Source organism: Jaculus jaculus, chromosome 1, assembly GCF_020740685.1.
Source record: "Jaculus jaculus isolate mJacJac1 chromosome 1, mJacJac1.mat.Y.cur, whole genome shotgun sequence".
Taxonomy (NCBI): domain Eukaryota; kingdom Metazoa; phylum Chordata; class Mammalia; order Rodentia; family Dipodidae; genus Jaculus; species Jaculus jaculus.
The window spans coordinates 3949526-3973250 of NC_059102.1; the positions used below are offsets into that span (position 1 = coordinate 3949526).

At 49.4% G+C, this 23725-nt stretch overlaps 1 protein-coding gene across 1 annotated transcript in view; it reads right to left on the bottom strand.

Moving 5' to 3' along the window:
* Positions 1–23725, bottom strand: part of Mgmt (O-6-methylguanine-DNA methyltransferase) — a 296994-nt gene that overhangs the window by 38812 nt on the left and 234457 nt on the right. Inside the window, exon 3 of the mRNA XM_045137099.1 lies at positions 18862–19022. Coding sequence (XP_044993034.1) covers positions 18862–19022 — 161 coding nt within the window. The remainder of the gene's footprint in view (positions 1–18861; positions 19023–23725) is intronic.

The window sequence follows — 23725 nt, forward strand, 5'->3', positions numbered from 1 at the left end:
TAGTGTGACATCTGATTCAGAACATATTGTCCAAAGTTCCTGGCGCACAGGGCCTTGGCCTTCCCACAGCCCTTTGCAGGCTGCAGTGTGGCCTGCGAATAAGCATCAGTGGCTAGTGGATTTCAGCCCATGCCATTTCCTGATAGATGCATAGGGTCTTCCAAACACACCAACGAAGCGAGGACCGGTGGTGCGTGACTGGAATCCCAGCACTGAGAAGGCTGGGATCTTGAGTTTGAGGTCAGCCTAGCCTACCCAACAAGACCTTGCCTCAATAGACAAGACCAGGGCCGGGGAGCTCGTACAGTCAGTAAAGTGTCTGCCTTGTAAGCATGAGTTTGATAACTCACATAGGAAAGAGCTCGTGCGGGGTGGCAGGGAGCGGAACCCTAGCGCTGGCAGGTGGAGACAGCAGGCTCCCGAGGCGCCCCGGCCTGTTTCCAAAAAAAGGGTAGCTGATGTTTCTAAAAAATGACACCTATAGCCTCTGACCTCCACATGCATGTGTACATACATGTAGGGGCACATATATAAACACATCCATCCATACATACAAATATAAAAGGTTTTCCCAGAACCCAAACACACAAAAGCAAACACAAACCAAAACACATCAATAGGCTAAAAGAGTAATCATACAATGGCTCCACCACCCAACCTCCTGCATTCTATCAGCAACTTCTAGAAGCTTTCCCAACCTTCCCCCCATCCCTCCTTGGAGGAGAAACTGTTCTGAGAGCAGGTATCTCCCCCTGCAGGCCTCAGAAGACTCTGCTCCTTCCGTAACTGGGGCAGTGCCTGACCTGTCCTTCCGTCCCTGCACATAGATATGGCAGCGTCACCTGACTTGATTTCTGGGAACAGCGATAACCCTACAGGGGGTGTGTGAGCTTGTCTGGAACAGCCCTGAGGTGTGCTGAATAATTTTTCATTGATAATCATGCCGCCGTCGCCATTAGCTAACTTTTGAAGACCAACCCAACGGAAGGGAGCAGAGCCCTTAATTTCTTAATGAATTATTCTCCACCGCAGGATGGGATTACGCCACGGTGCAGGCATATCATTACTGACAGAGCTGTCAGAAGGACAGGCAAAAGGAAAACTGGCAAGCTTTAATTTCTCTGCAGAGAGATGAGGGGCTCTTTGGGGATTAATCTCAGTATCAACATTGAGCCTCTGCCTCGGGGCAGCCGAGGAATTCAAAAGAAGTTGTGACTGAATTTGGAGCGATGGAATCCAGCTCAAATGGTGCTGCTGACTTTGGTTTTCCACCTATTCAAATGAGGCTGAGGCTGTGCGGGTGTGAGGGGAGTGGAGTCAGCAGGGCATGGACAGGGTGGGTGACAGACAGGTGGGGAGGGGACTGCATGTGCCAAGAACTCCCACTGGGCAAGGAGCCCAGCAGGCACACTGTGACCTCTCCTCTGGTCAGTGGGTTCGGGTTCCCTCCACCTCCTGACATGGATGCAGTGCAAAGGCAGTCTGGGTAGGTGACACTCTGGCCCCTTTCTATGCCACCAGATTGGAACCCTCCCCCAAGCTGGTCCTTATCTCACAACAGAGGGGAGCTCAGAGGTTAGGCTTCCTCTTGATACCCAGGACCACATACCCCGCTCTACAGGGTCCTGTGGCTCTGTGAAGTGACCACCCACTGCTACTGCTGGGGGGAATACGGTCTCTTCCTAGCAGAGGAGAGGTGTACCATGGGTAGAGAATCCCTGTCAGGATCCTTCACTATGAGGGAAAAAGACCCAGTATGCATAATGTTTACTAATTTATTAATCGGTTTCTCATAAGTCAATAAATATTTACAAAGCTGGGGTTAGGGATGTGGCCCAGCTGGCAGAGTGCTTGCCTGGCATGCAAAGTCCCTGGTCTGGGCTTGATCCCCAGCAGAGCATAAAGGGGTGTGGTAGGGGCACACGGTAACCCCGGCACTTAGAAATGCACGAGGATCAGAAATTCAAGGTCATTATCAATTATAGGGAGTTGAAGGCCATGGTGGCTGTCACCAACAGGAACACCTGCTGAGGGAGCCTATCACTAGGGTTGGGGGAAGGTATGCTCCTCTCTTGTGCCATCTCTCCTGGCCACACCATGTGACATTGGTCACCAGCCTCAAGGATTCCCAAGACTACCTCTGGATGCCTCACCTGAGCAGGGGAACCAGCATCCCAGTGAGTGTGGACATCACCCTTCCTCTTCTTCTCTTTTCCATGACACTATCCCAAAGGTTGGTCTCCAACCTATGTCTTCATTTTCAGGTGACCACTGGAATTCCAGCTTCTACAGGGTGATCTGAAGTGAACCACAAAGGCTTGGCTCCCAGTCAGCAGCACTACAGGGAGCTGGCTGGGTCTTTAAGGGATGAAGTCTGGTGGAAGGCAGGTAGGCAACTAGGTGTTGCCTTGAAGAGAATAATGGGGCCCTGCATCCCCCTGCTTTCTTTCTGCTTCCTAACTTCTTATGCCATGATGTCTTGTGCTACCACAGGCCGAAGCCAAGGGACAAGTGGCCATGGGCTGACACCTCTGAGCATGTGAGCCCAAGCAACCCTTCCTCTTTGGAAGTTATCTCTGGATTTCACAGCAACCACAGAAAGCTGACTCACAGGTGACTCTGTTGGCCTTGGCCCAACCCCCTCCAGTCTTAAAAGTTAAATTGCCCCCCCAAGCTGGAGCCTGAACCTCGGTATGCACGCTGTCCACCATGTGACCCAGAAGCCACAGTTAGCTACAGCAAAGTGCTGGGGACTATAAAAGAAAAACCCTGGTCCCCTGGCCTGGGCAGCGTGTGTCACGTGAGGACTCTGCACCTGCAGCTGTGGGTGAGGAGCCACCCACCAAGGCATCTGTGCCAGGCCGACACCGGGTGACCGAATGACGCACAGACTGCAGACATGCAGGCACACGGCCACGTGCGGTGCTTCTGAAGGACGCAAGGCTGTGCCAGAGCACGAGTCGCACCTGTGCTTGGACTCCACACATGCGCACTCACGAGGGGGCAGCCGTGGGCATGGGGCCTTTCGAAGTAATGATGCTGATTCAGTGTCAGATAACGGCATCTCCAAGTTTCATAGCATGGGGCAGGCTGGGCAGCAATAAACTCTGTCCTTGGCGAACTGCCTCACTTGCCCAACCCAAGGCCACTGACAGAACCTCCAGCCGCCCAGGCCCTGGTAGACATCTGAGACTGGACTCGGTGAGTTTCTTTGCCAGGGGCAGTGGCTGCAACAGGGACTGTCAGGAGGCCAGTGCAAGACAAAAGTGACAGGTCCCCTAGGAAAGAGAAGAGGACACAGGGCCCCAAGGCTTTCGTTGCCTTGGAGATGGGGAGGGGTCCTTCAGGCTGCACCGTGGTGGCATGGGGCTGCTGGCCGACTTCTCTTCTTAGCACAGATCCAACCTGTGTTTGTGCCCCCTGTTGCAGTCTGGGCACCTCACCCTGAACACTGGTCCATGGAACCCCCATCTTGACCTTGCTGACCCTGCCTCAAATCTCCATCTACATAGCAGGGGCACACCCCCTTGCTGCAGGGTGGTAAGGCCAGGGTGCACTTACCCCCGACTCACCCACAAGCCCCCTGGGCTGTGCTCAGAAAGCATGCTCTGTCCTCATTTGACCATGTAGCCTGCTTGGCTCCCTCCCACAATTCCCAGGATTCTGACAGCTCTGCCACCTTCCACTGCTCTGCACATCTGAGCCACCTGTAACCAGGGTCCCCGGCAACTGCACCCAAGCACTCACTGTGGGCTCCTGCCCGTCACACTTGGAAAGCGCTCCCCAGGGTCTCTGTAGCTCACCCTCTGGGTTCTCGCTGTCCTGTGGACACAGGTTTTTACCTCTCAGAGGCAGATTCCTAAGTGTGGCAACACTGGTCTAGTATGGGAACACACACACCTCACTAACACACGCGGTGGGTGGGGAACTCCTATCTTCACAGACATTGCAGGCTGACAGCCTTCCTCAGTGTAGCCGTCTTGGGATATGGGTAGATTTCTGTTATTGTCGTTTTAATTTGTGTTTCCCTAAAGACTGCAGCTGGTCAGTACATTTTTGTGTGTGAAGATTGTCCTCGCCCATGGACTGATGGGGTGTCAATTAGCTGTGGAATTTCAGGAATCTTCATACATTCTGTCTACAAGATGTTTTGCACAAATTTCTCTCACTCCATGGCTAGTCTATTCATTTCTTAATGGTGCCCTTTCCTTGTAGTAATATTGACAATTTTTCCCCAGACTTTATCTGTCACTGTTACAAGAAATGTCATGAAGAGAGTGTTCATCCAAAGCCATATAGAATTTCATATACTTAATTTTTGTGCATGGTGCCCACCACTTCTTGAAGGCAGGTATCTACTTGTTCAGTCACCACGTGTTGAGACGACTTTAGTGTCCTTTTTGAGCTGCCTGGCTGGCTTTGCCGAGATAAACTGACTGTCAGAGTACAGCTTCTGCTCTGTTTAGATCCCTTTCAGAGTCCTGGTTACCACAGACTTGAAGCAAGTTGTGAGATCAAGTAATGTAAGGCTACAACCTCATTCTTCTTTTGCAAGAATACCTTACATACTGTAGACTTTTTCTGTGTAATTTTAGAATCAGCTGGGAATTTGAAAGCCTGATTACACTGAGTACAAAGAACAATTCATGGAGAGTAGGCCTCTTCCTAGGGAGGGCTGTCCCAGTGACAAAGTGCATGTTACTTACTTTTCTTGGCCCCGTTTCATATTGTTCAGAGGAGAAGCACCGCATAGGCTTCATTGGTGTTGGTATTAAGCACTTGGCACTATAGTAATGTACTTATTTAAAATTTTAACTTTCATAATGTAATACACATTTTATTTTTTTAATTTTTGTTTATTTTTATTTATTTATTTGAAAGTGATAGAGAGAGAAAGAGGCAGGCAGAGAGAGAGAGAATGGGTGTGCCAGGGCTTCCAGCCACTGCAAACGAACTCCAGACATGTGCACTCCCTTATGCATCTGGCTAACGTGGGTCCTGGGGAATCGAGCCTCGAACCAGGGTCCTTAGGCTTCACAGGCAAGTGCTTAACCACTAAGCCATCTCTCCAGCCCCACATTTTATTTTCATCTATTAAAGTTATATCCTAAACCTTGTTCATTTTGCTGATTTAATATTTTCAAACATCTTAAAGATATCCTATGCAAATCATCAAATAGTCTGAAAATAAAGATAGCTGTCCATTCCTTTCTGATAGTCCTTTTATTTCATTTTCTTGTTCCTGTCTTGCATACAATATTTGCTACACTGGCTCCAACAGTTTCAAACAGGTCTGTTTACCTACATCTTTTCACTTGGATCTCAAGAACATTTACACTTAATGTGATTTTCCATATGGCTGAATTAAAACTTACCAATTTATTAGTTGTTTCATCTTGTGTGTTTATTCATTCCTTTGCATTCTTTTGTTTAAAAACTCAGCATTATGCTTTATTTTGTAAGTTGGCTTTTAGTGATATTCTAGAATTTTTAATATGTATCATGATGTCATAGCCTATCCTCCAATGAAATTCTACTTGCTCAGAATATAAGAAATGCATCATGATACATTTTGATTTCCTCAGCTCTAGTGTGTTACTGTGGTCACACATGTCACTTCAACATATATTATAAACCTAACATAATACAAAATTAACTCCCTGTAAGCAGTTATCTTGAAAAGTAAGAACACTGAGAAAATCTTCATTACTGCTGTCCACTGCTTTTCTGGGTCTGGCTGTGTTTCTTGCTCTGGAGATTGCTCACTGCTCAGCTTCCCTGTAGTTCTTTGCCCAGCTTCCACACCCAGGCGATGTGCTCTGCAACAGACTCAAGGGGACACCAGACCCCGGGATTCGCCTGCTGTGCAGCAGGATCTTCTCTAGACTCTGTCCACTGAGACCCTGGAGGAGTAGAGGGTCACAGCATCGGTTCTAAAGGAAAGAACCAAGAAGAACCCACATGCACACCCATGGAAGGAAAGCAAGAAGGTGACAGCTCCTGGTGACATGGGATTCTTTATGACCATGGTGAGAAGTAAGCCCTCTTCAGAGGAGATTGGCCTCTTAAGCATTACTGAAAGAAGTAAGTCACAGGGACATACTGATATTGTTCTATTCATCCACAATGTGTGGTGGAGGGCAGAGTGCTTAGACAAGGACGAGGCAGGATTTCTTAATGTTGGTTCCATTCCATTTCTTTTGTGTGTGTGTGTGTGTGTGTGTGTGTGTGTGTAATATGTGGCATGTGCATGTGCATATGCATATTTTATATGTGCTCATACAAGTGCAGGTATTTGTGTTTGTGTGTGAAGGCCAAATATCAACATGGGTTGTCTTCCTCAATTGTTCTTCACTTTATATTTTGAGACAGGGTCTGTCACTGAACCTAGAATTCACTGACAGCAAGCCCTGACTTTACTACCCCAATGCTGGGATTACAGGCACTAGGCACTGTACCCAGCATTTTCTGTGGATTTTGGGGATGTGAACTGTGGTCTTAGTGCTTGCTATGCAGCCCCACTATTCCATGTCTGAAACCTGGCTGGCACATGTATGACCTGCCTTCATCGTGTGTAACACAGGTGCTTATTGTGAATATTCTTGTGTTTAAAATAAACATTTCATGATAAAGTACTAAACGCGTCAACCTCCCTCCATGTGCTCACAAGCCGCTCCTGGCAAAGCTTTCAAAGCTGCCACTCTTGTCTCCTGACAGAAATTATGCAGCAGGCACCTGTTATGTGATGCCCCTGCTTCCTTCAACATTCAGAACAGGTGTGGGGTACAGAGGAGGAGACACCCATAGACCTAGAGTCCACACTCTTAGGGGCAGGTGGGCAGATGGATTGGTGTGTGCCAGGGGCATCACACAGATTCTGGGAGAGGGCTAGCACTTTGCATCTATTCATCATCATGTCCACAGTGCCCATGAATGATGTGCACTGGGGTCGGGAGGAGACCGTTCTATGGGATCCAGAGGCACTGACAGTGTGCAGACCCAGGCTCACCAAGTGACTGGGACCTCCATGGTTGGGTTAGGTAATGTGCACTTGAGCATTACTTGTCTGTGCATGGCTGCCCAGCCCTGAACTCACTCTGCCCAGGGCATACTGAGGGTGCCTCTGATACTTAGACATCACCTACGAGGAATGACTATGAGAGCACAGGACAGGCACAGTGGAGAGGGTGCAGCATGACCCACATGTGGGATGGCCATGTGTCCCCTGAGGAGCCTGGGAAGGCTGACCAGCAGACAGAAAAGTGACTAGCAGGTGTGCATACGACGTCAGGATGGCTGAGCCCAGCCTAAGCCTCACCATGCACACCTTCAGTGGCTGGCCCAAGTGGGCCAGGTTCAGCCCAGCCACACCATGCATACCCTCTGTAGCCTTCCCAGTGGCCTGCTGAAGTAGGCCTGTGCTGAGACCTTCTCATCCCAGGGTCTTAAAGTCCCTGCAAGCAGCCTAGAACTTCCCAGCGAGCAGAAAAAAAAAAGAATAGGCAGTTCTAGAACTTCCCAGTGAGAAGAAACAACAAACTGTCTAGAACTTCCTAGTGAGTAGAAGAAACAACAAGCAGTCTAGAAGTTCCCAGTGAGTAGAAGAAATAGCAAGCAGTCTAGAACTTCCTAGTGAGTAGAAGAAACAGCAAGCAGTCTAGAACTTCCCAGTGAGAAGAAACAACAGCAGTCTAGAAGTTCCCAGTGAGTAGAAGAAACAGCAAGCAGTCTAGAATGTCCCAGTGAGTAGAAGAAACAGCAAGCAGTCTAGAATGTCCCAGTGAGTAGAAGAAACAGCAAGCAGTCTAGAACATCCCAGTGAGTAGAAGAAACAAGCAGTCTAGAAGTGCCTAGTGAGTAGAAGAAACAAGCAGTCTAGAACTTCCCAGTGAGTAGAAGAAACAGCACCGAGAAGTTCCCAGTGAGAAGAAACAGGCAGTCTAGAAGTTCCCAGTGAGTAGAAGAAACAAGAAGCAGTCTAGAACTTCCCAGTGGATAGAAGAACAAGCAACGAAGAACTTCACCATGAACAGGTAGAAGAAACAACAGGTAGAAAATGTTCCTTTCCTAATGACAATGGCAAGTAGCTCTATCACTTTACATGAGAGATACTAAAAACCAGGACACCCTCTCTGGACATCTGTGGGTCTCTGACAGCCACATTTCCTGTAAGTGCTGGCTTACCTCAGACACAAGAAGGACTATGGATAAGGTCACTAGAGGTGCAGAACAGTATTTCAGAATAGTGAATAGCTGAGTCTTCTCTGAGTTCCTAGGCCAGGCAGAATCTGAAGCTATGCATCGCTTCCTACAGCAGGGATTCTGGAGAAAAGACTCCCATGACATACAGCAGGCGTCTCTTATGCTGAGTCATGGCAACTTTATAAAACATCACATCACCCCCACTTGAGAAACCTGAGACTTAGAAGGGATGCTGAGGACTGAAGGGCATTCCACCACAATGCATACTATGAAGCTCTTCCCCCAGGACCTCAGAGTATGTGCTTGCAGAGACCTTGAGGAGGCAGTGAAGTTTATGTGGCTATTAGGTTGGTTGTGACCTGTCCTTATCAGAACATGAGATTGAGGGACACAGATATACCAGGGATAAGGCCATGAAAGACACAGCAAGAAGGGTGCAAGACAGTCTGCTAGACAGGGGACAACAGTCTCAGAAGCAACAAGGTCTCCCTCCCAACACATTGATCTTTACTTTCCAGCCACCAGCACTGTTATGTCAGCCCAGCCAACCAATACAGAGGGTGACACTGCTTCTTAAGGCCCTCAGGCAGTTGGGTGTAGCGATAGTACTGTCACCCACACCACACACACACCAGACGGGATGTGTTTCCTAGCATCTCTGACACAAAGAAAAGGTCCCAGATGAAGATGGCATGCCTGACTGGACACAGGGACCAGCTCTCAGATGCCCTGAGAAGACACATGCTGGAAAGGTCAAAATGGCCCAAAGCTCTTCCAGCTCTGTCCTCTAAAGTCCTGAAGAGTCAGGCTGTGTCCAACTCAAGGTAAGGAGACAAGAGGCTCAGTGACTGTCAGTCAGCTATGTCAAGAGCTGCCCTCTGCAAGTGTGCAAATGTTCCCACAGGCTCATGTCTCTGAGCTGTTAGTCCCCAGCTGGTGGCTCTCCTTGGGAAGGTTGTGGAAACTTTAGAAGGCAGATCCTGGCTGAAGGAAGTAGGTCACTAGGGGCAGGCCTGAGGCTTTGTAGCCTGGCCCCCGTTCCTGTTACTCTCTACTTCCAGATGTGCATGCAACATGACCAGCTGGCCTGACGCGCCCCACCATGCCTCCCTGCGATGGTGAAAGTACTCCTTTGAACATTAAGCACAGTGGGCTCCATAGTTGAGACTCTGGACTATAAGCTGAAATAAGCCTGTCCTTCCTTACACTGTTTCTTGTCAGGCACTTTATCCCCGCAGTGAGTGACATCACGAAAACAACAGGCGAAGGGCAGCAGCTTCCCGCACTGGAGGTCACTGCTGAAGGTACTGTGGTGCCTTTCTTGAAGCACCTCAGCCACAAAGCAAGGCTCGGGCCTGAGGAGTTTATACACGGGACAGGAGTCATGCCACTGGGAGAGCCACCGCCTTCAGAGCTGCCTCCCAGGCCAGAGCCAAGAGCTCCCGACGCTCAGCAGCTGAACAGAAATGCCCACCCTGGCTGCGGGGCTGTGGTCCCGTAAAGCACACATGCTTGCAGAAGCCAGGGGCCTTGGCCTTGAGGCCAAACCAGTCAAATGCCCGTACGTGGAGGTCATGTGTGGTCAGCCCGGTCAGGCTGCGAACACAGCCAGAGCTCCGTCACAGCGACGGCTCCACACGGATGTCTCAAGAGGAACCTGTCTCTGCCATCTTCTCCCAGCCAGCTCTCACCAGAGCCAGGCAGGAACTGGGAGCAGCCTTAAGCCTTCTCGCTGGCGACCAGCTTTTTCATACAAATTGGGCCATTAATAATAATTAAATGCAATAGCTTTAACACAAATAAACAATAACCCCAATGAAATGTTGAAAACAAATCTTGTTTTCTAAAGAGAGTAACCAGGCATCAGGACCTCTTTCACTGTCCTCACGTGAAGCGCTGGTCCCTGGCCAGGTGTTTTGCATGAGACGCCATGGCTGGGAAGGCATGGATCTATGACGCGGGCTGTAACACACATCAAAAAGTGTTAATGGTTTCAATATTTATCTGCTGCAGGGAAGCACTCTAAGAAGAAGACTGAAAAAAAAAATTCTGCTAATGGCTGTATCTTTGCCATTAAAATGAAAAGCTTAATGTATCTTATAATCAGAGGACAATTTGCAAATCATTAAGAGAAATGTAAAATTCCATTAAAATACAAATCAAGAGCCTCTCCCTGGACTAATAATCTTTTTGATATTATTTTTCATTTCACTTTTTCTGTTCCAACACCCTGGACCCACAAATGATCAGGTTCCTGAACATGCTATTTACCACAGCCTACTTCTTTAACGAGGGACGGAGAAAGGGTAATCTGCTATTCAGAACAGGTACTAATGAAGAATTCCATATATTCTGAAATTTAATTAAAACCCCAAAGATTTCAAATTAGATGCAATTTGAAATGCCTGGGGCAGAAATACATGCACTTGCGTGGCGAGGGTATCACACTGAAAGTTGATACCGTAATTGGTCTTGATGTATTTTTGTGTTGCCGGGCTGAAGCACAGAGCTCATAACCATATAAAAATTCTCTGTAGATTACCTGCTCATTGAAAATGCCATCACTCAGGTAGGCCTCTACTAAATTACCATGCTGCTAAAATGCACAAAGTGATTCGGAGAGTACAGTGGCACAGCTGGTCGACGCTGCCAATGAGTTATGCATGCGTCCACGCCGCCTTTTTTCTTAGTAAAATATGCTCAGATGAATATTAAAATATAATTGGCATTCAACCTAAGTAGCTTAAACCATTTTGTTATCTTCTTTTAAAGCGATTTGGCTCCTCCACAGTTATTTTCAGGGATGTGAGTCACAAACTAATGATACCATCATACTCGGCCAGATTTGTGCTGTTTTACATCTGTCATAAATAGGTATGGTCTCCACAGCCTTCTAGGGATGGCCTTTAATATTAGCTGCTCTTGAACATCAAAGGCCCAATTCTTGGGGAAAAAAAGGGGGGATATGCCATTTATGTTCATTCTTGCATATTTTATTCCTAGAAGAGGAAGGGATGTGAATTTTTTGTGAAAAGTGTGTCTTGGCTGCAATAAGCCCTTTCTGTCCCTCTAGCTCAGTTGCTCCATCTTCCCAAAACCATGTGAGTAAGGAATCTGCAGAGGAAGAAAAGTCACTCTGTTTGGGAGGGAAACAGAGCAGCCCAGAAAGAAAGAAACGAGACTCCTCTCCCACCCTGTGTGTGTTTGTGTGTGTGTGTGTGTGTTTAAAGGTAGGCAGGTGCATATACATCCAGGCACACTGAGTTTACCAATGGGTTGTTTTTACCCAGTCTGCATCTGTCCTGTAATTAACAGTAGTAATCAAGAAAAGAAAGTAGTTACCATAGTAACAGATGCACTGTGTGTTCGCCCTGGCTGAGGGGCTCACCCAAGAGGAGAGGTACTTCCTAAGTACCCCAATGTTTACCGTAATACCTGGGGGGTAGCAACCCCTCACCTGAACTGAGCTGACTGAAGGACGCATTTACGAGCATCTGCAACATAAGTCCTTTCTCCTCTGTTTTGTTTTCCTTCAACTTTCTTCAGAAGTAATTTCCCACATAGCATGGCATACAAACAAGACACAGAGCAGGATGCGCCCTGCTGAGCCCAGAGGACCCACTATCAGGAAGGTTCCACAGAGCCCACCTGCCACTTTGGTCACCATAAAGCCCTGAGAAGAAGATTTTCCTCTATGTAAATATTCTAGTTTTCCTTCTGCCACGACCTGTAGGACAAAGACTCATAAACCTCACATTCTGAGTCAGCATGAACATAGGGGCTCTGCTAAAAACCGCATGTAGCAAAGCATTTAAGTTTTCATACTTCTGGTTCCCATAATTAACAGACTTTCAGCATTACTGCTGTTAATTTTACACTGATATTTAACATATTTATAACCTACAGTCCAATTCTATGCACATTTTATCCTTTCTCTATATACACAGAGAATAGAGATAAATCATCATTGCTGGAGTAATTTCAAAATGTGTTAATAGCATCTATAAAATGTGAGCAACAGCTTATCACAACAAAATATATGAATATAGGGCAAAGCCTTTTCCTGTAGCAGTATTGAGGAGGGAACCCAGATCCTTACCATGCTAGACCAGTACTGCTACTGGGCTACATCCTCCTGCCCTGTATCCATTTTAATGAATCATTTTAGAGGATTAATTTTGAAATTAGTATATGCATTTGCCTAGCCAAAGAAAACTCTGATATGTCCTGGGAGGAGTGAGCAGTGTAGGCATTATGGACAAAACTTCTAGAAGAACCTGCCAAGCGGACCTTCAACCTTGGACTACCACCTCACGTCCCACGGAGGGATTGAGATTCAAGAACAACTTTAATTCCTTTGAATAATCACAATCCATGTCTGAAAACTCACCTAGCCCGAGCTCAGGCACAGCACAAAGAAGCGTAATGGGTCACTACAGCCTCCAGGCAGGCTCTGGAGCCCCCATAGACAGTGTGACACTGTGGACCACCATGACCTGAGCCTCGGGCTGCCTGGCCCATGAGACTCACCAACGCGCCAGGAGATAGCTGCTCAGTAAAGATGAGGGTTAGGGGCTGCGCAGGAGTGCTTAGAGAGGTGGCATTACCTGGGCCAGACCAAGCCCAGAGAGCTGCCATCACCCAGGGGCTCTGCAGGACCACCCTCTGAATGGACCGAGAGCCCCAGCCTGGAGGAGCTCCTGACCTGTGGCCTGGTGTCCCGCGCACGGGGCTGCTATGCCGAGGACGTCAAGTGTGAGCTGGGTGGTCAGCTGGCTGGGCGTGGGCTGGAAAGCATGTGGGAGCCTTCCACTATCTGCCTTTGGGCTGTGCACTCCTGACCTGGACTACAGCCCAGGCTCCATAGCACAGGGACATGCCGGGCTTCACTGGCTCAGCGACAGGCTGTGGCCGGCAGCATGCATGGAGATGCCTTGACAAGGGTCCTGGTCACCTCTGAGTTCCTGGGCCTGCCATGGGCTTGTAGGCATTGTGACCCTATGTCCTTTTATCTAGATATAGTCTCTGGTCCAGATTCCCAACGTCACTGTCCTGCTGGGGCCCTTAGAGTCCCATTTCTACCAGCTGTTTCTTTCCCACTTAAGTGCAGTGTCATTAGCTTGTTCTAATCAATACAGGGCCCATAAGAACTTATAAACCTCTGGGTGCTACCAGGCAGTAACATTTCAACCAGACCGACAGGTTCTATTCACCCTTGTTTCAAGAATACCGTGGCACACAGTGAGATCTACATGGCACCCCTGCCTTAACCGCCATCCTCTTCCCTTGGTCACTTTTTGGTTTTAACCTTCAGGAAGAGCTAGAAAAGTCCCTGACAGCACAGGCCTTCCTTCTGTGAGGAGTCTGCAGAGCTGTGCTGGAGTCAACAACTTGTAGCCCGGCGCCTCCACAGAACAATTCAGATGAAAGGGCCCTACAGGGCATGGCATGACTGAGGAGAGGAGCGGCACGCAGTTCCCAGCACTTGGGGTGGCTGGAGGGCTTTATCCCTGCAGAGATCACGTGGTATGTGGCAGAGCACCCCCAGGGACGCTCTTTTCCTGACTGGAACTTCAGAGCAAGGCTGGGCCCAGCGAGGGCTGCAAGGCAGGGTAGGGCCATGAGGATCTCAGGGTGAACTTACTGTTTTGAGATAGGGTTTCATGTAGCCCAGGCTGGCCTCTAACTAGTTACATAGCTGAGGATGACCTTGAACTTCTGATTCTCATGCCTCTATCGGCTGAGTGCTGGGATTATAGACATTTGCCCCCAGTTCTGCTTTTATGAGGGGCTGGTGATCAAATGCAGAGCTTTGTGCATGCTAAGCAAGCACTCTGTTCACTGAGACACATTCCCAGCCCCCAGGTGGACAGCTGGTGGGTGACTATTTGTCCGTCATCATCGCCTGCCTTCCAGGACCTGGGTGGTGGCACGTGGGGGGGGCGGGCGCTGGAGACAGTGAGAACGCAATTCACCCGAACACTTGTGTGAGAAGCCCTGTTTGAAATGATGGTTATATGTTGACACACAACTGTGAGACTGAATCCTTTTCGAGGCTTGGTGACAGGAGCTACAATTCTGACAGGCAACCAGTGTGTCAGGAATGCGGCTATTACTGCTGCTGTGCAAGCGGGGTTCACAGCTCCAAAGAGCAGCTGTGACGAAGGCTATTCATGGGATAAGTATTTCATTTGAAAGTGAACATTGCAGCCACTTTTAAACGAAAACCCAGAACTTGGATCTCAAAAACCACCAGCTGTGAGAAACCCCAAGGCGCAGTCAGCTGGGGCACCCTTGCGGCACAGTGCGAAACCAGCGTCCATCCCCGCGGATGGAGAAGCAGAAAGGCCCAAATCCCAGGCCTGAGCTCAGGAGCCCGGCTGCCCATTCCCAGGGCAGTCAGGCCACCCAGCCACACTGGCAGGTCTCCAGGGCTCAAGGCCAGGAGAACATGCCCACATGGCCCGCATCGGCAAGCCCACCTCAGTGCTCAGAGGTCCTGCTTTTCCTACTCTCTCGGCGCAACCACGTTCCTTTGCTCAGGCTCTGAATTCTGCCACGCAGCCGCTCCCATGACCGCTAAACCCGCTGGAAGACGCATTTTCTACCGGGAAACTTAAAGTAAACAATATACTTAAGTAAGTAAGTAAGTAAATAAATATCTTAAGGTAAACTAATATACACAGACATCAAACATAAAGAGAACAAGGTTTAAGTAATACTTCATGAAAAAAGAGACAGTAAATATCTAGCTAAAACACAAGGGTTTCAATGAATAGGCTTTTCTTAGGCAAATACACAGTTAGCCTTTGCCGGAGGTTAACAAGGAATGAAGTCCCCTCTGCCAGGTACAATGACCCACACCTGTCATCCCAGAATGTTAGAGGCCGAAGCAGGAGGACTGTGGTTTCAAGGCCAGCTAGGGTGACACATTGAAGCCCTGTCTTAAAAATACCCAACACAAAACAACACACCCACTTCCTTAACACACTCCCACAGTCGAGTTAGAAAAGTGATGCTTTTGTAATCTTTAATAAATGAGAATAGCAAACCAAAAAACAAAACAAAACAAAGCAAAAAACAAGCAAAGGAAAGCAAACTTTGACTAGTTTTATTTGAGAAAATGACTATAATAGACAAGAAAACGGTACACGTGCTCAGAGTCTGTACAGGGACACACCTCCCTTGCGGGACCCCATTTTCTCCCTTTCTATGGAGAAATCCTACTTGGGGAAACCCAGGACAGCAATTCTGGACTTTAGCCTCCTGTCCTTTGCACAGAATCACCCTGCCCGAATGACCTATTACTAATCTTTGGAAATTTTCCAAGCCACAGGAAATTTGGTTAAGTTTAATTTGACAAAATAGCAATTTCATAGGCTCAACTTAATACAGTTTTGTGGCCAGCCTTAGAAACACAAGCCAAGGACTGTGCACTTATCTATCCCATAGAAGGATCTGGAAAAGGAGAGGTGATCTTGCTGCCAAGGAAGAAGGACCTTCTCAACATCAAGGAAGATTGCTCCTGAGTGAGGAAGGACTGGACCCTAGGGTCTTGAGGGTCCGTGAGCCAGAGCTTTAGGAAGGAAGAGACATGGGTGGGACTCAAGGATGAGCTCAGATATGATCCCCTTTTAGCAACAGGCTGGAATGGGTGGACCTAGTCTAAATCTTAGACCAATACAACAAAGAAAAGTTATATACAAAATCAGCCTCAACACATCGGAAAATAAAAATGGACAGAAATGGGAAATAGCAAAAGAACATTAGTTCTACAGGAAGATGGACCCAGCAGTGACCAGTCCACACAGACCAGCTCCATGCTTTTAACTCCAGAAAGCACTGAGACACCCCAAGATGTTCCCTCTGAGGGACTTCCCTCCCTTCTTATTGTCTGTTTTCTGGCATTATAAGAGGTGAGCTGGTCAGAGGGGGCATTTGTACATTTGTGGCCCAATTAACCTCATCTCAGCAACAGCCTCATAACCAGCACCACCCCTTCTTCAAACCAACACCATCTTAACCAGCACCATCCCTTCTTCAACCAACACCCTCACACCTGGTCCCCCTCCTAGGAGAAAAGTGACTGCACTAAATTAATGAAGTCTGGCCTGTACATGCTGAGGCATGGGAAACTCCAGCCCCATAGCAACCACTGGCGGTCATGGGAAGGCCTGGTCAAAGGAACCCGGGAGATGTCCCTGGAGCTTAACATTCCAGGTCTACCCCAATTTCTAGGTATCTAGGGCACTAGGAAGGAAGACAGGTACTGGAGGCTGAGCCCAGTTCTGCTGGAGTGGACCTCATCTGGGTAGAAGTGCCCACTTGCACCCAGAGCTGGAGGACAGGCCATTACCTTATGTCCACCTTCCTGAGACCTACTAGGATCCGCTGGCATAGGGCACAGATGCCTACACCTGGGAGGTAGAGGTGGGCATGGAATCCCAAAGTGCTGAGAATATGCCTGGGGAGTCCTGGGGGTCACTGCTCGCAGGGAGGGTCAGCCAGCATGCTGCACGGTGGTGAGGAGAGAAGAGCTCAGCATTGCTTCTGCTGCTTCAAGGCAGTTTGGGGCACATCTGCCTGATCTAGTATTAGTCCTTTGCTGGGCATCTTGCCCAAACTCCTGGCTGCCACAGAGGTCTCTTCTCTAGTTCTGGCCTGGTCTGCAAAAGGCCAGGCTACTTGTTGGACCCTGATGGGATAGGGTCAGCAGGCCCCACTCTGAGGTAGGCACTATTGTCTAGCTTGCAGAAAGAGAGGGATTTCCTTCCATTTTTGGCTTCTGCATTTTTCCTTAAGTCACATGACAAACCTCAGGCAAAATTTAGGATTTTACAGGCTCATCTCCCACCCCAGAAGATTTAACAGTACTCTCTGACTTGTTTTATAAGACAGTTTTCTGTTTGACAACCATAAACGTCAGTGGACTTCCTTGCCAGGCTTGAGGACAGCTTGCTAGACAGCTCTGTCTTGCTATGGCTGGACAGTAACCCCAAACACACATGGTGGCTGGAAGAGTAAACCCTGCTCCAAGGTTCCCAGCTGCCTCTCACCTCCTTTGGCCTCACAGCAACACATAAGCCCTGCGTTGGGCAGTTGGAGGTGCTTGGCAAGGACCATCAACCACTACCGCCTCAGCCAAAATTCACGTGCTGGGTACAAAGTTGGGGGAGGGGGCAGAATGTAGGGCAATGTGTGTGCAGGAACACAGCTAGGGGGCTAAGTTACTGTCCCGCCTCTAGCACCTCATGGACAATGTGGGGTGTGGTCTTTGGACATGCATAGTGTCCTGCACAAGCCCTCTGACCTGCCCTAGGGAAATCCCTTAAGAATTGTAGAGCCCTCACTGACATCAGCAATCTTGTGGAGACAGACCTGAGTGCCAGGAGAGAAGAGCTGCCCAGGTCCTTCCTGCTTGTAGGGTAGATCATTTGCATAAACCCATCCTGGGTTTGTCTCTTTGCTTGTCTGGCCTCCTTAGTGAGTTCACCATGAATCAGCCCAGCCACACAGGGCAGTGGTACCTCCCTCCTGAAGAACTCAACTCCACTTGAAGTCTCTGCTAGAAACCAGCAGCAGTCCGGACACTGTTAATTGTCATAGTAAGCACCACTGGAGCCTCCACTGTTTCAAATTTACCATGTGTAAAATCTCAGGGTAGTTTTTTCCTTAAGAATATGCGTGTATTTGTACATATACATCTGGATATGAATATATATTCATTTGTATTAAAATCATTATTTATGCAGTCACTATGCAGAATAAATTTCTGTTAAGGGTCTAGAATGATTTTAGCCATTATTTAAGTTGTGCATTAGCAGATCCAAACAGAATCTTAAAATTTTTTTTTTTTTAATTTGAGAGCAACAGAGAGAGAGGAAGAAGCAGATGAGAGACTGAGAGAATGGGCGCGCCAGGGCCTCCAGCCACTGCAAAGGAACTCCAGACGCGTGCGCCCCCTTGTGTATCTGGCTAATGTGGGTCCTGGGGAATCAAGCCTCGAACCAGGATCCTTAGGCTTCACAGGCAAGTGCTTAATCGCTAAGCCATCTCGTCAGCCCAAAGCCATTCTCTCTAGCCCACAAACAGAAGCTTTAAAAGAAATATCTGGGCATTTTCTTTTTTAGGTTATTGGGAGATGAAGTGCCATAGCAAACCACACTTAAGCAACAGGTTCTCAATTTGCCTCTTAGAACATGTACAAGGCAAAGAGGCCAAAGCTTGTCAGGGGAGGCACTGTCTGTGCGGGACTCTCGCTCTAGCTGCCACCAAATGACTTTGTGCAAGGGGCTAGCTGTCCAGGCCCAAGTCTCATTTTCTGTGCTGTTGGCAGGCAGAGAGTTTAAGTTAACAATAAGCTTATTGAAAAATTTACTGCCCTTCAGATGGGTTCCTGTTTAAACCCTGCAGCCAGCGAGAGTCAAGTTGATCTACATGCATCATTTTTACTGGCTTTGCCAAGAATTATGTAATCCAGCGCCAAAACTAACACAGCCACTTGGAATGGGCGGGAAGAGCGCGCTCCTGCCCTTCACTTGGCCGTGCGCCGGCTGTGTTTAGAAGATGTGAAATTACAAGTCTGCACAGTCAGTAGATGAGCTGTGATGTCAGAGATAGTTAAGAAGTCAGGCAGCGTGGGACAGGCACGGTACTGACCTTGCTGGAACACGGGGTGGTGGAGAGCAGGCAAGGGGAGCCCCTCTGTGGCCGTGGGCTCACAGAAGTAGGCATCCAGCCAGGCTGCACACTTCCTCAGGGGCTCGGTCATTCCCTCTGGCCCGCCGAGCTCCTCAGGGGTGGATGGAGCCATCAAGGGGCTGCAAGAAAGAGACCAAGCTTAGTCAAGTGCACGTGTGCAAAGCAAACTTCACGGGAGAGCACAGACTGCCGGTCCTTGGCTGTGTGCGTCTCTCCCAGCTGCACACAGGCCTCTGAGAGCAGAAAGCCCCATGGAGGGAGGCTGCGCAGGGAGGAGCTAGACAGCCCCTCCACTTTTCCATCTCCAGCCTTATGAAGCACAAAGGTTTAGCGTCCGCAGACATAGGATGACGCGTGGACTTGAGAAGGGCTGGGAACAACTGCTGTGAGAACCTAACTCCTTTTAGTTTATGGACTGCAGTGGTCAGGTTAGCACCATCCAAACCACCCCAGAAACATCACCATCTTTCTGGTCATCCTCCTCTCTTTAATGCCCAAATGTCTGATGGTGGGTCTTAGGTGAAGCCACTCTCCGATCCTTATCTGCTGCCCCCTACAATGAAGGAATACACTGCTCAGCTTTGGGGAGTTGCCCTTCTGGGCTACACTGCACAGGCAGAGAAGAAATCCCCGTGAGACAGTTACTTCTGGTCTACAGGCCTATAGTTATGCAGATCTACACACCCACTCGTGAGGCACAAGCAATGGGTCTGGTTTATTTGGTGACTTCCTTCCCTATGTGACAGTGGCACACTTCACTGTGATTTCCAGGGTCTGGGGCACAGCTTCTCTGATCTTTTCAGGAAAACACAGCATCTGAGACTCCTATGTGATGCTGCTGGAAGAGGCTCCCTGGCCATCAACCTGATTTTCACAGACTCCCACATCTTCAGAAGCCTGGAGTCAATGTCAACCCCCAGGTCTGTGTTCACATGTGACTCCAGTGAGCATGTTGAAGAGGGGAGGTCTTCACTCAGCTTTGGAAATGTGGTCCACAGGTGCCACAGATGGGGCCCAGGAGCCCAGGTGTGGCTGCCTGTGGTGAGGTGGTGGAAGCTAAGCAAGGCCCATAGAGAGGAGCCACCAAAGACCCTGTGGGTACTGACAGTGTGAATGAAAACTAAAGAAACAAAAGGGTCTGAACCAGAACTGGGGTCTTGAGGCAAAGGTGAGCCAGTTTTCAGGGCATACAGGGTCAGCTCATCCTACAGGTATGGTGTCCCGTGAGGTGACTAGGCACTTCCAGCCAGAGGCTGTGGCTGACCACAACACGTCCATGGTGGTGAGAACACAGCTGGATTCAGTGGTCCCTGAAAGAAGCGCGGTGGTGGCTGGGTGCGAGACTCCCAGCTCTTATGTGGTTAATGTGTGCAGCAAGCCTGTGCCCAAGTTCAGAAGCACAGTGCCCCACGGGAGCACACCCGGGGTATAAGGACACCCTAGGGCTTCCATCTGAGTTGATGGCCACAGTGCTCTTCTCTTCACACAAAGCCCTGTAGAACCCCTGCCATGCACAGGTATGGGGCACATGACAGTGGACAGGCATGTGGGTTATGAGGAGCTGTCTGGCCCCATCTTTAGTTTTTTCGCTGTTCCAGGTTCTAGCTGGGAAAGGAAGACACCAGTGAGCTGGTGTGTGGGTTCCTCGCTTATCTGCACATGGGAGATGTGACTCCCACAGGGCAGTGATGGAGACCTTCAGCAGGGTCTTGCTAACAGGCCTGTTAGAAGGGTTCAAGTTCTCGGGCCGTTGTCTCTGTAGGAGGTTAAGGTCTCCACAGTAGGTGAATCTTTCCCAAAATGAACATCGTTGGATGAGATATGCACAGAGACCCTTCCCACTGCTTTCACAGAGGTCAGGAAGTCCTAAGCACTCAAACACTGGTGGACGCCTGGAAGGAACCAGAGAAGGGATGGAGAAAGGAGTAAGGGTGAGTGGGGACCGCAGAGCAGGGTTGGACAACTGAGATGAGAAGTCCAGGCCCAGGAGCCAAACCCATCACCTCACAACTGGAAAGAACAGACCGGAACTTTCCAGGCTGCTGCTGAGGTGAGGGAGGTCACTCACTCAGCCTGGTGCTGGGCACACAGGCGCAGCGTCAGTCTACGCTGCTTCCTGTCTACCCTGCCTGGGCCCCAGGGACACGGGCTCACTCCGCAGCAGAGAATGAAACCTTTCCTGAGTCTCCTGGGTGATGGAAATGCTGTCTCCCCACTGCCTGGCTTCTTATTAGCAACGTCGGTCTGATCATGGAAGGACGAACTTTCTGCCCGTGCTTGGCTTAGATATCATTCAATTTTAGAGATAAACTCTCAATCATTCTGTTCTTGCTGCTCTGTTCCTCTCTAACCAAGTGAGTGGTGTACCAGTGATGTCTGAAAGAAGAGATGGGGAATCGGACTCGAGCTTTGTCCTCCGGGTCTCACGAGTGGAGAGCAGTGGGAGAAGTGAAGGAGCAGGCGTGGTGTCTGCTGGGGACAGGCACGAGCCCCCAGAGCACGGCAGTCCACAGGGCTTCAGCGTGCTCTGCCTGCTCAGCTGGGAAGTAACAGGGCCGCTGACCCTCAACCAGGGACACAGGAGGGATGAGCCTATCTCTGGGCCCTGGATCAGACCACTTTGCCCTGGTGTCTTCTGCAGCGTAGGTTGATTGACTCTTCCATAAGAGAGTGGTGGGTGGATAGGGTGAGTGTCCCTCATGCAGGTGGCAGGACACCTCAAATTAAGAGAATTAGCCTTGCTCTCTAACTTGACACAAGAGGAGGATGACCCCACGTGAAGAATTAGCCTTCAAGGCTTGTGGGGGCCGATGGGTCACTGCACACAAGGGTCCTCATGGAAATCAGCTTTCTCTGAGGAAGAGGAGGCATTTTATCAGCATGAGGCAGGGGCTTTGACACCCACAGTGCCCATCCTCAGCTGCCCAGGCTGCCCACGCTGGCCCTCCTGCATTCCAGCTGCCAAGGGAACTGGCACAGGAACTGTGTTCCCTGGTATTTCCCACTCTTAAAAGGATATGTGGAGAATTTTTATAGTAGTGAAATTCATCTTAAATTGATTTTTTATGCTTGTGCTAAAGATCTCACCTCTGATTTACTCTGTAGTGTTCCTTTTAACTCTTTCTCTGTCAGCATTAGATAACTAGTCATGGGTGAAATGTAATTAAACAGCTTTGAATCCCAAGCAAGGATTTATGAGGCCACACTTAAAATGAATGGCTTTAAACACACACATAAAACCAGATTTTTAAAGCCATGACACAAATTTCCATTTCTGTAATAAAATGAAATTTATTCTCCTGCCCTGCCCTCTTCCTCCAACCTCGCCTGCTCGTCCAGGGCACAGCCGCCGTGTGTCAGCACCACTCACTTAGCACGGAGGAGTCTCCCAGGCTTCCCACCGACGAACCCTGAAATGCCAATGATTACAGGCTCTGTGGCCCGTGCCGTTTTATGTTAAATCCAGCATCAAAACCTTCCCTGGACCTGCTTGAGATGAGATGTGGAGCTTTGCACACCACTCACGGAGGCCTCAGTACCACCTGACGCTCGGCCTGACATCAGCAGGTGATGTGGGTTTCACACCAGTCTTAGCACCCGAGGCTACTTCCAGCATGTGGCCTGCCCTCCACGTGAAGGTGGGGACACAGCCCCTTGCTCTCTAACTTGACACGAGAGGAGGATGACCCCACGTGAAGGCAGTGACGCAGCCCCTTGCTCTCTAACTTGACACGAGAGGAGGATGACCCCACGTGAAGGCGGTGACGCAGCCCCTTGCTCTCTAACTTGTCACAAGAGGAGAATGACCCCACGTGAAGGAGGTGACACAGCCCCTTGCTCTCTAACTTGACACGAGAGGAGGATGACCCCACGTGAAGGTGGGGACACAGCCCCTTGCTCTCTAACTTGACACGAGAGGAGGATGACCCCACGTGAAGGTGGTGACGCAGCCCCTTGCTCTCTAACTTGACACGAGAGGAGGATGACCCCACGTGAAGGTGGGGACACAGCCCCTTGCTCTCTAACTTGACACGAGAGGAGGATGACCCCACGTGAAGGAGGTGACACAGCCCCTTGCTCTCTAACTTGACACAAGGGGAGGATGACCCCACGTGAAGGCAGAGACATAGCCCCTTGCTCTTTCAGGATGACCCCACATGATAGTGGTGACACAGCCCCATGGCACAGCCCCTTGACGCTCTCTAACCTGGCACAGGAGGCTGGCAGCAGCAGGATGGGCTCACCATGGCCCGCTCTGAGGAAAGTGGCAACTACTGACAATTCCAGGACCGGCTCCTGAACCATGCACAGGACAGGCCGGGGAGATGGATCAGTGGGTAATACGCTTGCCATGCAAACATGTAGCCTCGAGTTTGGGTCCACACACAGCAGGGATGCTGGGTGGGTGTGTTGGCCTGCCTGTAATCCCATGCTTGGCTGCACGGACAGGTGATCCCTGGATCAAGCTGGTGAGCTGGACTAGCTGAACTGGTGAACTCTGGGCTCAAGTAAGAGGGTCTGCCTTGGTTAAACAAAGGGGAGAGCAATCGAGGAAGACACTTGATGTCAACCTTTGGCCTCTAGTCACGTCCCCAGCCAAGGACAGCCTTGTATACACGTGCCCATATGCCCACAGCAACACTCTCTGTAGATGCAGCTCGAATTCCAGAGTGCATGACATTCCATGTGACACCGTGTTCATGCTGTTGCTTCTGAGGAGGGACTGAAAATGTCCCAGGTGTACTGTATTTCTGATTTGCTTTGACAGAAACATTCTTTCCTTCAACCCTAACCAGGGCAAAGACAAGTGGCTAAAAAGTCT